This window comes from Urocampus carinirostris, chromosome 14 (genome assembly GCF_059441175.1).
Source record: "Urocampus carinirostris isolate Australia breed hairy pipefish chromosome 14, RoL_Ucar_1.0, whole genome shotgun sequence".
Classification (NCBI taxonomy): Eukaryota; Metazoa; Chordata; class Actinopteri; order Syngnathiformes; family Syngnathidae; genus Urocampus; species Urocampus carinirostris.
The window spans coordinates 36,230,014-36,246,956 of NC_142362.1; the positions used below are offsets into that span (position 1 = coordinate 36,230,014).

At 37.4% G+C, this 16,943-nt stretch overlaps 1 protein-coding gene across 1 annotated transcript; it reads left to right on the forward strand.

Moving 5' to 3' along the window:
* Positions 1-992: 992 nt before the first annotated feature.
* kiaa2012 (KIAA2012 ortholog) lies at positions 993-16,943 on the forward strand. Its single transcript, XM_088353526.1, has 21 exons — positions 993-1,088; positions 2,809-2,940; positions 3,023-3,078; positions 3,232-3,289; positions 4,958-5,111; positions 5,183-5,289; positions 6,248-6,440; positions 6,527-6,652; positions 6,759-6,914; positions 7,033-7,158; positions 8,659-8,733; positions 10,372-10,436; positions 10,727-10,914; positions 11,092-11,199; positions 12,500-12,671; positions 12,733-12,847; positions 12,926-13,287; positions 14,025-14,209; positions 14,511-14,683; positions 15,443-15,650; positions 15,727-16,943. The coding sequence occupies exons 1-21, from the start codon at positions 993-995 to the stop codon at positions 15,854-15,856; spliced, it is 2,985 nt and encodes a 994-aa protein (XP_088209652.1). The 3' UTR covers positions 15,857-16,943.

A 16,943-nucleotide genomic window follows, 5' to 3' on the forward strand; every position in this document is an offset into this window, starting at 1 on the left:
TGACTTGACTTGAGTTGTCTTAAGCATACCTCATTTATTCACAAACAATAAAAAAAATATTTACTGTTTGTCATTGAAGGCATTAACCGTTTGATTTTAACATTTTTGAGTGACTGCATATTTACACCTAAACCAACTTACTACACTATAAAAAACTCAACACTGCCCTCCAGCGGCCGAAGAGAGCATTAGGTTTGCATGTATTTTTGATAGAAATTACCTGAAGCTTCACTTTTTATTACATGATCAACATTTTGTGGTGGGCCATATTTCATCATCCAGAGGACTGGACCCATGTTTGGCATAGATACGCTAAATAACACACACTGTCCCTTTATCAATAGTGGAATTTACTTCAATCATTTTTATTTTTGAAAAATTTGAGAAGTATCTAAACAGTTTACACCCCAGTCAAGGGAAAAAAAACATTGAGACAAAATAAAACCTCAATCTTACACACCAAAATCATAATTTAACTATGAGCTGCCAAAATATCCCCAACCCTCCAGTTCAGGTAAATTTTTTATGCCATTTATTTACAAGTCCGCCCCTGCAAGAGTGCTTTTTCTTCCATGGGCCCCCGTGATGAAATCAGTTTGACACCCCTGGTCCAAGACTGCTATGGTCATGAACTCAGTATAACTTGTGGCCTGAAAAACATCCTGATCCTCCCCACATTTTTATTGTATCAGGACACTTCTTGGACATTCCTATTCAAAATGTGTGTGGTTTTGGTTTTGTGTGAGTGGGTGTTAAGCACATACGACTGGGGCAACGCTAACACAAAAGTTCTGAATCATACATCCTAGCAACAAAGCACTCATGCGCTAACAAAAACTGAGAAGGCAGCAGGTATGTCAGTCCTTTGTTCAATTTTTTCTAACAAGGCTACCATGATTAAGGGTCATACTGGATACATTACAGCATCATTAGTCCTAGAATCTGTGAGTTTTTTCTTCAAAAACTTTTTGAAGGAAAAAAGAAGTAACACCATGAAGGATTTGTCGCCGTTGAGTCGCGGGTGCGGTCATGTCATCACAGCAAGTGCAGGCGACCAAGGCCGTGTAGATGTCTGCTTCACGCCGCAGGTTACCGAAACATTTCATGAAATGTTATTATCAGAAAAATACAGGCGTCATTTCTAAAACAATGTTTTATTTGCTTGCTCTTTTTTTTGTTATTGCATACCTGTCAACCTCAGCCAATTGCTTCTCTTATTAATGATTGCAATTCCCCTTATTTGAGGTCTCCTTGAAAAGTTAAAAAGTACAATGTGCAACTGACTTCAAAGAGCCCTTATGATTTTTTTTTCTACTGCATCTATCTGCTTTTATTTTACATTTAGTAAAGCTGCTCGGGCCACGGAATGGGGGCTGTGGGGGTTGCAAAGTGACTTAATACTTGTCATAGCAGTTTTTTATTAAGAGAAAAAAATATTACGAGTTGTCGGACAGACCCAAATGCAGGACACAAGAAGACGTAAAACAAGGAAAGTGATCAAACCCCACTGGGGAGGGGGGGGCGTTTATTTAACAGCAACAAAAAAAATCTACTGATGAGAAAGGAGTGTGAAACCTGAACTGCTGAAGAGAAAATCTCTAGAGGGAGGCTTGCGAGGGAAACTAGAGAGGGGGTCTTGAAAAGGGAGATATGGAAGTACCTTTAAGACAGATGGCTCAAGTGGACAATCATGATAAAAAGATGGAACTGAAAAAGGTGGTTGGTCTTGGATTGGGTGAACTTAAAACGAGGAGGGTATATTGACAAAGGAGGTCGTGGAAGGAGAACCTTGACCTTCTGGCGAGTGAAAGTCTTCAGGAATCAAAAATGGATCAGCAATGTGAGATGGGAGACCAGATTATTCAACTCAAGTCAAGTCACATTTAGTGTATTTGTATAACCCTTAATCACAAGATGTCTCAAAGGACTGCACGTGATTACAATTACACCATTGCCTGATCTTAAACCAACATACTGGCAAGGAAAAGCGAATGTGGGAAAAAAAACCTCGAGAAAGGGCCTTACAAGTGGTAATCCCCTTCCCAGGATGACCATTACTATTTACAACAGAGGTGCATAATTGTCTGACTGAAAACCCCTGGGGAGAGAAAAATAGAGGGGACTGGAAAATGGGGTAATGCTGCCATCTTTAGTCTGCAGGCACCAAACCATGAAAAAAAGGAGAATTTCTTTGAGCGTGTTTAAGAAATATATGTACTTGCACACTAACATAAGGAGCATGACACATGCTGCAACGTAACACAAGCCAGAAGATAGCATCAGGGAGTGAGAAAGTACCAAATTTTGGACAGCACCTTTAATCATACACAATGTAAAACCTCCTATTTACTCAACGCAAGACAGATTAAGTAGAATGAAAACAAAACTAATTTGATAATAAACATACTTTTTCATTGTTGTTTTGATGAAGAAAGTTTTTTTTACCACTTAGTAATATACAATGTCCCTTTAAATAATTACCGTAATGTTACTTTAGATAGAAAAATAATAGTCTATAGAATAAGATACATTCCTATCTAGCTGATTCAAGCTATTTTTAAGGGGTTTTTTTTCTTTAAAAATGAGAAAAAATTAAACTGAAAAACAGTCTAACATTGATCAGCCGAGAAAATTTTGATCATTTTAAGATTTTTTTTTTTTTCTCAAAGATAAAAAAAGTAAAGTCTTAAAATATAAAAAAAATAAACTTAAAGAAGCAATCGGCCTCAAACATAAGTTATGTATTTCGCTTTTGGCCTCATTCAACATTTTGGGTTTGCCAACCCTGATCTGACCTAACATTTTAAGGATTACTACATCTGGAAATCCAATGAAGCTGTACTGCATCTGACAAACAACGGAAGTCTTTCCGGGAGTAGCGAGTCAACCATCTCAAAGACGTACAGCACTCGCCGCGGACCTCTTCTTCTGTACTCACGAGTATGAAAGACACTTGACAACAAAGATTTGTCAATTCCACTGTGCAAAGACTGAAAAATCAATGTTTTATCTCTGTTTGCAGGACTTGGTTACACTCGAAAGTGAATGTGGGTCACAAGAATTAACAGAGAGACAGAGGTAAGATCGTGAGCCCAAACCCGATAAGTGATGTTATTCACTAATTAACGGGTTCTCTGAGCTGGCTCTTGGAAGTAAAATTTCCATCCAATTTTATTTGAGAGGACACGTCCCGGAGTAGAGGTGATTTGAGCTTACCCCTGTCCCTGCCAGATGCCCGGTTCGATGGCGCCAGACACAGTTCGCTTGGCGAGCCAGCAACATCGACTGCGTGAGAGCGATTGGGGGCGGCTAATGCAAAGGAACCCACGTGGGCGCACGACACGTAAAGCCTGTCTTTTGTAACAAAATCTAAGTACAACAAGACTTTATGAACAGAGACGAAGAAGAATGATGGCCGGTGAATAATTTAAAAAAAAAGGAAACGAGAGAAGTTGAGCCCAACCCGAACGTAATTATTGACATTTTAGGCCCGACCCGGCCCGAAATTCGAATCAGGTCGGGCTTGTGCTCAGGCCATAAGAAATTACCTCTAGGTTAGATGTGGTAGACAAAACCTTCTCCCGCGTGCGAAAGGTTTGCTTGCTTTGGAGTTTTCGCATCGTTTGCTATTAAATCAATACAAGAATATATTTCCTAGTCCTAGTTCAGCTCCGTCATTTCAAGTTTAACGGCTTTTGTCATTATCACTTTGTTGGATTATCGCTCCCTGGCCAATCTTAGTTTGTCAAATTGCAGTTGTAAATCATGGCCCCCTAGCAGGAGCTCAACGCCAACTCGAAATCCGATAGGCTAAACCAACAGCTTTCTCGAGCTTTCACTGTCACGGTACACAGCCTTTAGGTTTTTTGGGGAAGGCCTCCGGGTAGATTTCTGAGCTTAGTAACAACTAATGGCTAAAATGTAATTGGTTAAATGCTTAAATATAAAAGCAAACATCTGAAAGCAGCCCAATTAAGGAGAAGTAATGCAAGGAAGCTGGCAGGCAATTTGGAATTATTTAATAAGTATGGATGGGCAAAAAGTAATTAACATAGCATGATTCAGATAGGCGGCACGGCGGCTGGGTGGTTAGCGAGCAGCCCTCACTTTCTGAAATGCCCTATCAGTGTCAGAGCTAGTAGCTTGGCCCTAGATGCGTGAGAAACACCGTGATTAAATCAGTATCTTCCAGAACTGCGATGCTGCTTCACTATCATCACACTGCACTGAGGCGTTTCGAGGCCATGAGTGATTTTGGCCACAAGAGACTATACTTATCTGAAAAACAGAAGTTGTCCCATCACAACATGTACTGTACTAAACTCTTGTAATTTCAATACAAAGAACTTATTCCTGTCTTTGTCTATTAATATCAGTCATTGTTGTACTTTGGCTCTCTGCCCCTCCCGCTCTCATGAAGTGCTGCACTAAGTTCTTAAGAATGTAGTGCTGCTGTGGTTTAGGGCCCAATTTTCAATCCATCAAAATGACAGGTGGCCTTAAAATGTTCCTGTATACTCTTAAAAAAAATACGTCAATAATGGCAAATTGTCGGTTTGTGTAACCTCTGCAGCGAAGAGATGTAAAAGATGTAAATTTTTCCAATGTTGTTTAACTTAGCTTTTGTTAAAAAAGAAGAATTTGTTATCATAAAACACTTCTCCTCCTCCCAAGTACTCACAAATAAAATATTTTGCAAATTAAGTTAATTGGTCAGGCTCGGACTGGGTTGGGCTTTCGTACCTGCTGGCATGGCTCGTTTTTTTTTCAGGGCCGATCTTACTTCTACAAAAAGAAGAGGTATCATACGGCAGTCCACACAGGAAATGGAACAACAGCCCTATGCTTATAATTGGAGTCAAAAGAATAATCAAGTAAGCTTCTGTACAATTCTTCATTTTAGACATCTCCATATTATTTGTTGGATGAATTTTGACTGTACACAATTCTAACTTAGCTGACAGAAAGGTCTGACACGCCGACCTTACCTCCACTTCCCAATATCCGTCGTGCGACTATTTTCCAACATTCTTCCACGAAAGAACAACCTCCTCTAAATTTGCTCAGTGGCTCATTAGAAACCCAGCTCCACGTAAAGTCGCCACCTGAAGGCAAAACACAAAGTGAATCTCTTCTTAGAGCATTATTACCTCGTTAAAATATTAATGAAGTTTGTCTGCAGACAAGAGGGAAATTCTGGGAAGTGACCGAAGTGCCCGGTTGGACCTCGTCCTTGATCTGCAGACACTTGTGGACTGCACAACTCTCAAAGAACCAAAAGAACATCAGGTCATCTAAAACAGAGTTTAATCTTTTTGGGGGGCTCAAAGACAGATTTTTTTTTTACTGAACAAATTCCGAAGGAACATCTTCTAAAGAAAATAGAAAAAAAAACAATAATTCTTAGTTTCTTTTTAATTTCTAAATATCGTACATTGCTTTTTAATCCGGCCCTGTGAATGAAAATGGTCAAAGTATACTAACAATATATGATAGTGAATAAAGCATTACTCTAAAACAATGTATTTTTTTTGTGCCAACTTTGTACCCATTATCCCTTTGTCTGTTTACTACAAATAATACTAAAGGAAAGCTACAAAAATACTACATAACTACTGCAAAACTATATATCAAGTTTAGTGCTTTAAAACAGGGACCTAATGTATTATCTTGATTTCATTCTGATAAGAAAATTGTTTAACAGAAATACTATAAAGATAGTAGTACAGTGATACTGTAATATAGAAGTACTACTGCTGAAATACTACTATAAGACTAATCCAAAAATGCTACTACAGAAAAACAAAAAAATCCAACAAAAATGCTACTACAGAAATTCTACAAAAATGCTACAAAACACTAATATAGAAATGCAGTATAACAGAAATACAATAAAACAGAAATACGACTATAGAAACCATGTGTACTACACAAATACTCCAGAATTACTACAAAAATACTGCTACAAAAATACATCTACGGTAATACTACAAAATACTATTAAAAAAATACTAAAACAAACTACAGTAAGACGATACTCCAAAAATACTACTACAGTGTCAAGTCAAGCCCTTAATCACAAAGAGTCTATATGTATGTATATATATATATATATATATATATATATATATATATATATATATATATATATATATATATATATATATATATATATATATATATATATATATATATATATATACTTTACTGACATTACTTACTATATGTTTTGGCTGTGATGTTTCAGATGGGACATGAGAGTTCCATTATTTATGAAGAGTGCCTCAACCACATTACCGGGGGTCACACAAATGCCACACAGACTTATCAGGATGTCCAAATAGAACCAGACTGGGTTGAATTTGACCCTAAAATATGTCAGAAGTACTCTCGTCGGCGCCAGCCGCTTCTCCCTTTGTTACTACCTGCCAAGAAACATGGTGGGAAAACATTGCCCTGATGACCGTTTTATGTTTTCACTTGATGTGCATAATATTGTGTCATTTTGTTTTCTTCCATTACATAGAATTGGTGGAGTGTAAAAAGACAGCAGCGGGTAGGGAGAGAACTGGAAAGCAATTTTGTGAGGAGATGTTATATCATAGGCAAAATTCTATGAAATCAGCAGAGATAATACTGGACCTGGCAGATGGTGCATTTCAATTGAGCATTACTTCACATAGATCTTTGTTGTGTGTAAAATGTCTACCATGTGTATTTCTTTGGCCTTCTCCACTAAGAATTTCAAGAAGTCCCAGTGGGAGTTTTGAGATGTGTTACAAGATGCAGAAATCTGGGGAGGCAGAGCTCTTCAGCCCTTTCATTTAATCGAATATCAGAGCTCGACCATAGCAATGATTCTATTAACACAAAGAAAAGCGTGGTCAGGGGGGTTCTCCCACTGGAGCTAAGAGGTAAATATACCTACAAAGAACATGGAATAGTTTTGTACACCGGTGTTATTACCCATACTGCACTCGTGTTTAAGCTTGGGGTTACAGGTTACCTAATAATATTGTGGCCCCTTATCAGATTTGCAGAACGGCAAAGCCGTTGGTTGTGTGATTCTTGGCCCTGACGGAGAAATTATTCAATTGTCACTCGATGACAACTGCCAGCAACAACTCCTTGTTGAAGACAACCACAAAGAACAGCAATGTAAGTGAACTACTTGAAAAACTTTTCAGCATTGATGACTACATACACTGTGTATAGCAGTGGTTCCCAACCTTTTTTGTACCACATTTCGGTTTAATGTCTAAAAAAATTCTACTGAACCGCCCTGACAATGATATTAGTTGTGATAACAATTACAATAAAAATAATAATTATAATAAGCCTAAATCCACTGTGCAATCACTAGACCAGTGTGTTTTTTTAGCAAAGGCACAGGTTTCTTTTTTACATCTAAAAATCTCAATGCACACCATAAGTTAAAATGTTTAAAAATAAATTCCCTGCACCAATTTCATTTTTTAAAGGTTATATTATCATGTTTCCTAAACTGACAGTACCGTATAACATTTTTCTTATCATTTTTGGACACTGTGGAACACAAGTTAATGCAAGTTATCTATTTGGTTAAATCATTTTGCTGTAATTTTGGATTTTACCATATTTCTAACCTGCTTTTCGAGGATTGGGGTTATTCTTCTGTAGTTTTATTTATTATAAAACTAAAATTAATAATAAGAAAAAGAGTATCTGCCACTAGAACAAACTGTTTTACTACGTCCAAAATGATGTGCAAGATTTGCTTCATCAAACAAAAAGTTATTAAATACATTTTCCTGTACGACCTAATCTGCTTCAGTTACTTGGCTTATGATTGGAATAAATCAGTTACTGAACAGTGGCATGCCTTTTTGCAAAGATAAAATGGGCACTTTTCTCCAGCACATTTGACAACATTTCACGGCCCCCACTGAGCCCCGGCACACTCATTGAAAACCTTGCCACTAGACAATGAGGGACTTAAAGACACAGAAAAGGGCATTATATCTCATCTCATGATCACACAATTTATAGTCATGGTACCTAAGACGAATGTTAGAAAATGGTGAGAACAGAAGGTCGTTCTGAGATAAAAATAATTGCTAAAAAGCACGACGCGGACAACAACTCTTGGGTGTATCTAATAAAGAATCAGATTGAAGGATATTAAATAGTCAAGTCAAGTCCTGTTTATTTGTAGAGCCCTTAATAACGAACGTCTCAAAGGGTTTCACAGACCTCCATTACAATATGGCTTGATCTTTAACCTATCGATATAATGGCTAGTTTACAGGTGGACCAGCTTCCATGAGTGCAATGCTAGCAGACACCGATATGGTTTTGTGTAAGTGCTCGGCAATATTCTGTACCACTGACAAATCATGGATTGTAAGCAGTTATTAAACTAAAAATTGTAGAACACGCTTCAGATCTGTCTAAATTAAAAAGTAATATTTGAGGACATGCCGCACTGTGAGAATGTTTTCCCTTCACTTTACACAGTTGTTATACATCTGGTAAACTGTGTGTCAAGGGCCTGAGCGTGTTATTTCAACAATTTTCTACTAAAAACACAGATTATTGTTATGTTTTGTTGTCTATGAGCTGTATGCGTAGTATAAGTGGAGTGTTGACAAGTGTTTTTAAGACAGTCTCCCCTTCCAGCTTTCCAGGTTTTTTCAGTAGATGGCGAGACGTTACACACAGTTGTGGTTCTGCAATACGAACACACACAGTCTGGTATGTGCTGTAACAGTACTTTCAACACAATATCAAGTTAGTCACTAAAACACTAGTTGAAAAACAAATCCAGATTGGGTCCTCCAATCATAGTAGCTTATCAATACTTTTTATTCAAGTCCGGTCAACTCTAATGTTGGTACCTGCTTCTAAATGGACTTTCTTAAAAATGGCATCAGACAGCTGAAACCCATGCATAATTATGCAACTTAGGTTCTGATAAATAATTCACATTGGCTTCCAGTCAGAGGTAGATTTAGTGGTAAAATAATCCTAAATACTGAGGGTTTGTGTTCTGAATAGCTAATAATTGGTATAAAAGAGAAGTTTGTCAAGGACAAAACAAATAAACAAACAATAAATAAAAGTTAAAAAATTGTAATTTTGGTAAATATCTAGTGATTACACTACAGCAGTAGTTTACTCAGTGGTGGGCCATCAGGGCCTGAAAAGCCTTCTCTGCCTAGGGAATATCTGAATCATCCATCCATTTTCTGCACCGCTTATCCTCAGTAAGGTCACGGGGGTGCTGGAGCCCATCCCAGCCATCTCCGGGCAGTGGGCAGGGGACACCCTGAACCAGTTGCCAGCCAGTCAACAGGGCACACAGAGACAGACAACCCACTCGCTCGTTCACACCTAGGGACAATTTGGACCGGCCAATTAACCTGACATGCATGTTTTTGGATGTTGGAGGAAACCGGAGTGCCCGGTGGAAACTCACCCAAGAACAGGGAGAACATGTAAACTCCACACAGGAAGGTTCGATCCCATGACCTCAGAACTGTGCCACACACGCGCTAATTACTGCGCTTGCGTGCTGCCATATCTGAATCATGTGATGTTAATTATATTTTGTCCATGAACAATTGTATGTCAGCTTCCTTTCATGGATCTTCCCCTGGTTGCACTGCTTCCTTTTCTTGCCGCCTGGTTCAGAAATCTGCCTGGAGGACTTAACAATCAGTTCTGCTGGCCCTAAGGCATAACATAAGTGTAGGTTTAGCTGTGGGTTTACCCAATCAGATTTCAAATTGTTGAAGTAGGGCCTTCTAGAAGGTGTAAGGAAATGTCAGCAGTTCCACAAATCATGATTGGCTAGGGATGGTAACGGAAGTATCACAAAAAAAAGGTGAACAAAAATCTCTGTGTCCCCTGCTTCAGTCGAACTTACTTTTTGAGCTCTGAATAAAAAAACACTTACGCCAGAAATACGACAGGACATGCTCAACTTTCAACAATAACTTTGATGGCGATAGAAGATAATCTGAGAGACAGCTTAATTAAAATCTTCTTGAGGAAAGAAAATAGAATGGATTTGGTGCGCGAGTGAAAATAATTTTTGGTGAGTAAAATGGGGCTGAAAAATAATAGAATTTCATAAGGTTGTCATTGATGCTTTTTATATGTGTCGCAGCTGTTGCTACAATAAAAGTAAAATAGTTATTGAGGGTTGCATTGATTAAGACGTAGCACTACTGAACACCTAGGTATGAAATGCACGGCCCACCACTGAGTTTAATAATAGTTCAATAGTTCACTAACTGCAATATTATGAAAAAGTGCTATCATTTTGGTGGCTCTTTAAAGCCCTGCAAATGGAAGCCCTTTTTTCATTTTCTTTCAATTTGGTTGTAGAAGATGAAGAACTAAATCTAAAAGTACCAAAAGGACACGTTCAACACTTTGCACCTGTCAAAACAGTAGGTTTTTTTCCTAACTCACAAATTTGTGGCAATTTAACCAACTTTAGTTTTGTTACTGCGGAATTGTTGACATTTGTTTTGAATTAATTGTTGCTTAACTAGGGCTCTGGGGGTAAGTTTGGAGACTCTTTTAAAAGACCAGACAGCAGGCCAGTTGATTTGGGTAAGTTCTTCTAATAGTTAATTCCTTTCTTCCTTTTTTCTTATTATTTATTTCCATAGCACCAGTAATAGTATTTGAGTTAGTCCTTTTTGTTTTACTTTTTTCAGAAATTGAAACAACAAAGACAAAAGATCAAAATGAGCAAAGACTCAATGTTGAAAACCAAATTGTTAACCCTTCACCAAGGGAAAAGTTGGAGGAGCCTGTAAGAGGCAGCAACGACCAGCAGAAAGAAAAGGACTTTGACTCCATACCAAGACGCATTGACCAGTTTGAGAATGGAACAATTAACATACAGAAGTCTGAGCTTAAGTATGATATTTATATTATTGATTAGCTTTAAAATGCAAAGTTAAGACTCCAAAAGTGAAACTGTGCACCCGTTGACAGTGTATGCCCAATTCAAAATAATATAAAGTAAGCTAATCTGTTGCAGTATTCACCTTATTACAACAAGTTATTAAAACGTTCACAACTTTGTTTTGTCAGTGCCACGTCTTTTCAGCAGGATATTGCCTCTGAAAACACACCAGAAAAAGAAGCTGTGATTGCACTGAAGAAGGACAGAAAGAATAGTGCCACACTAAACGTCACTCGGTGAGAAATCATGAATGATAAATAACAGTTATTGAGTTAGATTTGCAGATTACATAATTTATGATCAGAATACAATGTGTGCATTCATTTTAATATTTTGTTTTCAGTTGACAGATATTAATCATTTGCTCTTGAGTTTTAGTTGGGGTTTAATCCATGTAAGGTGGTGTTTAATCTTTACCTTTAACGGTTTAGTTATTCCGAAAATTGTCAAACGTCATAACAAAATAACAAGGTAGGATATTCGGACCCTGATAATGTGTAATATTTGCAAACAAATACGGTAGTGCATAGACCAGTGGTTCTCAAACAGGGGTAAGTGTGATTTTAAATAAACTGAGAACAATAGAAAAAGTCTATACTTTTGAAATATTCAAAAGTAATTATTAAATTGTATCGTTATTGTGAGGAAACTAAAAAAATCTAAGTAAAATTATTGTTATATACAGAAGCCTACTGCTTTTTAAATGCATTTTGCAATAATCATATTTTAAAACTACATATTAAAGACCCTTAAAGGCCCAGTGTGTATTATTTGACCACTAGATGACACTGTTGTCCAATGCTAATGAAAAGCAGTGCCACAGCATGCAACAAGACGGCAGACAAACATGATGGCAAACTAAGTAGGGATTCCACAATGTCTTATACAAATTTCTTGACCTATGTTTTTTTCACAAAAATTAACAGTGGTATCATAGTTCATATATTTTGCCTAGTATTCAAATCAATGTTTTGTTTTGCTTTACTGAATACAAGTTTTTTAACCACTAAATATTACACACCCCTTTAAGAAAGACTTTTATATATGCTAAATTACTAATCAATAATTATTATCATTTAGTTTTCTGACCATTTTCCCTGTAATAAGGATTCTGATTTGTATTTTTAAGGCAATAAAATAAGAAAAAAACCCACAAAAAATGTTGCTTATTTTAAGCATTGTTTTTCATATTTAACTGTATTTGTCTATTTTTACTTGAGATTCATTATATTTCAAATTTGTGAAACTATCTGCCAGCTAGAAAATGACATTTTCTTTCGAAAGATGATTAATTAAAAAGAAATTCTACTTTTTCCCACTACTCTGTTTTATATTTTGAATAATGTGAGCGGGCAGCGTTAAAGTTTATACCTGACCAAAAATTTTAAAACCATAATAAACTTTTAGTTGTATAAATAAACAGTATATTAAACCATTTATGTAGTTTCTCCTGATTTGGAGTGTCCACTAAGCTTTAAACTTTACAATCATGAACCAATATATGTATTGTAACATCAACGTCATATCGTCATGTAGTGCGCAGGATGAAAAAACTGTGAAAACCCAAGGACAGATGCAATCCAGAAAAAACAAAAATGTGAAGAAATTGAAGAAAGAACATAGAGATGTTCAACTGACTAAAAGCAGCTTTGATAACAAGCAGACCAAGAAAAATGCACCATTGACTCAAAAGCATTCTGCATCAACGGTGAGGAATCTTGTCGTCTGTTGTAATTAGTTTTGGGATTTGTGACGCCTACATTATACAGTTTCAGAAAAAATGGAGAGGTATCAAGGAAATAAAGAACACTGACATAAGACATACAATAAAGGAAGTAAGGGAAGGGAAAAAGACCAAACAAGTGATGCCAAATCACAGAGACGGTAACACAATTTGTCATCTTGGCGCGCATGTTAAATTTTTTAGAAAGAAGATTAAAGTTTTTCCTTCAACATTTGCAGATGTTCCTAGTGTTCCGTCACATAATCAAGAAGATGGTGGTGTGGGAAAAGAGGTGCATGCAGGTGAAGAGGAAACCAAAAAAGACTTCACCAAACAAACAAAAATTGAGACCAGTGTAGAAGAAAACAACAATGACAATGTTGTAGAACACAGCCATGACAGAAGTCCCCAATCAGATAGTTCTCCACTGTCTCCTTCTGCATCTTCGACTCTAAATGTGAGGAGCTCTCTGAGGTCTTCCTGCGAGAGTCTGTTGTCCAACAGAAGGATGCTTTCACCTTGTCGAGGTCAACCGTCATCGTCATGCTCCACTGTTATGGTAACTGAGGAGGAATTGATGTTAAAATTGGCAAAGACTGAGGTAAGTTGTAATTGATGAGTTAAAGACTACTTATTCGGTCATTTAAAACGTATTCAGGTCATGCTTGGGTAATACTTTAGCATAGAAAAATGGTTCTCGGCCTTTTTTTGAATTTATGTAGCATCTTTTCAATGTTTTGTGTCCAGCTAGGTAGCCCTGTTAAGTGTATATCTTAGCAGACACTCCAAATAAGTAGAGAATACATCAAAGGTGTAAAACATTCTAATTCTGTTGTTTGCCCATTCACAATCATTTGATCTTTTAAAACAATTGACCTTAGCATTATTTAAATCACTGAATAAATACTTAAAATAAGCAAGATCATAAGCTGTATTTAACATTTGATAATTTTGTTGATTTTGAATAATATTTGAAAATCAGAAAAAGGAATGTTTAAAATGATTAAAATGTTCTTCCAACACAACATGATTTTTTTCGTCCTTAGTTCTGTTCCTAGAGGTTTACACTAAATTTCTGTTACAAACACGAAATTATTAACATACATTTTGAATTAAACCCCCATCTGAATTAACATGTATTTTTCCGTACTCTAATTACAGTTAGTTATCCTGATATAATGATGTAATTTAAGATTTTTCTTTTGAATAGATATGCTTCTTTTGACAATGACTTAGAATCTCATCCCCCCCATAGAGTGCTCTCAAGCACCCACCTTTGAGAAGAAATAAAGAAATGAGCACATAACGTTCAGTGTTGATTTAATGCATGCATTTCAGTCATCCTTGATAAATGCGAAGAACTATCAGGCTGTGCAACTTGAACTATGGAGGGAGAAGGCAGAGAGGAAAAATAGGGAGAAAGAGTATGAAGAAAGGATGCTGCAGGAGGGGAGTAAGCGGAATAAGGATAACATGAAAAACGAGCTGAAGGAGGAACGGAGAAGAAGGACTGAGCAGCTCAGGTAAGAAACGTCTTCAGTACTTGCTCCAAAGTTTCCAGTTGCGGGCCGTGGAATTCACAACTAGGCCTTCTGTAAATTGAATCAATCCAACTCTCAATAACTATTTTTCTTGCACAAAAACATTTGCTGCAGCTAAAGCTGTGATGAATGTATATATTTTTAAAAAGCATGAATAATAGCCAATCATGAAACCGATGACGTTTCCAGCCAACCAACAGCTTTATCGACAGTGACTATTTGTCTGAGGGCCTGTTTCTTATGTTTCTTAAGTTTTTATATCACTGTGTTTATCCACCCATAGATTTAAAAAACTTGCAGATGAGGAAGTAAAGAAGAAACGCGAGCAAGGAGAACAGGACCGAGTCAGACGGGAGCAAGCTGATCAGGAGAGGGCAATAAGGTGGCAAGGGGAGAGGAAGAGACGGATGGAGAGACTGCAGAAGATGAGGGAAGAGGAGGCGAGAAGGAATAAAGGTTAAATACAGTCATCCTTATAGAAAACTGCTTTTCATTTAACATGTCCAAAAGTCCAACTTTCGGCAATAGAAGGCATGTTCCTCTGATTTTCAGGAATGGCCGCTGGTGCTTTTGTCACAGTCCAGTGTTTTGTTGACATGATGACTTTTACAGAAACTTCAAAATGAAAAAAATGCATGTATATATATATATATATATATATATATATATATATATATATATATATATATATATATATATATATATATATACCGCCTCTGGACACCGGCTGACTCGCATTTTCTGATTACTCCTGTGGGTACTTAAACCTGCTCTTTTGAACTGCGCTTTGCCAGATCGTTGTTGAAAACTTGTTTATTCGTGGTTATACTTGTTGTGGTTGTTGGACTTTGTTGCATTTCGGTGTAACATTCTGAGAGATTCCTGCAAGTTCTGTTTGATTCTGGAAATGCCTAGTTGTAGTTTTGCCTGTGTTTGACCCGTTTTGTTTTTTTGGTCTGGTCCGTTTGTGTTTTGGACAACTTTTTTTTCTCAATTAAAGTGTGAGGACGTCTACGCAAATGAGTTCCTACTTCCTGATCCGTTTCGTGACAAAGAGACTGATTTATAAAAAAGGGAAGTTGTGTTTTATCATACAATTGACATGGACCTCTGTGAACTATTCTGAATTTAACTGGTCTACTGTTGCTGCTAAAAATGGGCAAAAACTAGAAGAAATACAGATTAAATATTGATGTTATCATAACTTTATCATAGCTGAAGTGGATCACCTGCACCTTGAGGAAGAGAGGAGGCAAAAGGAGTGCAAGCTCTTGGAGGAGAACATGAGTGAATGGAATGAGTACCTCGCTATGAAGGAACAAGAGGAGCAGAGAAACACCAAAGAGGAAGAGCGCCAAATGAGTAAAGAAGAACGAGCCTTGTCAGGAGAGGAGTCTGCTATGCAGGGAGACCTACTTGACATGTAAACCCACTGCTGGGTGTTTTTGTTTTTGGTATAACGAATACATTTTTTTACTGGCAGTCTGTTCTCTGTGCAGGAAGATGACGGATATGCAGCAGCAGATGTTTTTCCGAAGGGGTCTGATGCTGGAGGCCCAGGGGATGGAACAAAGTCAGGGCATCTCTAGGCCATGGGTCTATTCCTATTTCACATTTTACCATTGCTGAACCTAAATTCCACTTAAGAGGACAGTGCATATTATTTGACTACTAAATGTCACCTTATTGTGTAGTGAAATAAAAGCCCAATAAAAAATACAAACTACATAGTCTAAAAGTGACCAAACCTCACCTTTTGCATTAAAACAAAGAAAAACAAAGACAAGACTTTTGCAGGCTTTTTTTAGAGAACTCATGGCAGAAAGATGGACAACAATTTTGTCAGCTCCTTCTAGGTAAGGATCAAGTTATGAAAAATGAATGCAAATTTCTGGACCTAGAACTAGCAAAAAAAATGCAGATTTATATGACACTTCATGTTCACGGTTCACTGCTCCCTTAACCACTTGGGTCGTCTGGGCACTGCTTCCTGTGGTGTGTCTTGGGCAAGTACAGCCTGGTGGTCCACATTCCTCTCCAGGACATTTTTTTGGGTAGGGGTCAAGATAGACTGCAACATGGGGAATGTCTCTGAGTAGATTTTCCATGGTATGCTGAAAAATGGCTGGACTGGATGCAACACCAAACACCAGGCGGTTGTACTTGAATAAGCTTTGTGTGTGTTGATGTTGACGTATGTTTTTTTTCACTCTAGAACACCCTCCACTTTGTGGAGACAAAAAAATACAAAAGAAATTCCTTTTCCAGAGTTTTGGCTGCGATACAATCGCTCTCCCCGAGAACGAGACACTGTCTCGAGAGGCGAACCCCTTTCTCTGCGAATAGAAAAAAAACACATTTTTTGCCATAAACATCGTAGCATTGCAAGTTTGGCAGCATGCTATCTGTGTTTTAGTGGTGCAGCAGGTTGCCAAACAGTAAAATATGATTTGCTAGGTTAAACACTTGAATAACAGAAATGTTTGTGATCAGATCACAGTAATATTAGATCAGACAGTGTCCCCAATACATAACTGTCAACCTGTACGTTTTTGCCGTACAAAGTACGTTTATTATACATTTTAAGTAGTGTACGACGTACAAGAAAATCTGTATGGAAAAACGCAAATTTGTCAATTATGGGTACCATCCGATAAACACAACATAATCCGCTTTGTTTACAAACTGGTGCTGTGTACAATGGCGCCACCCTACA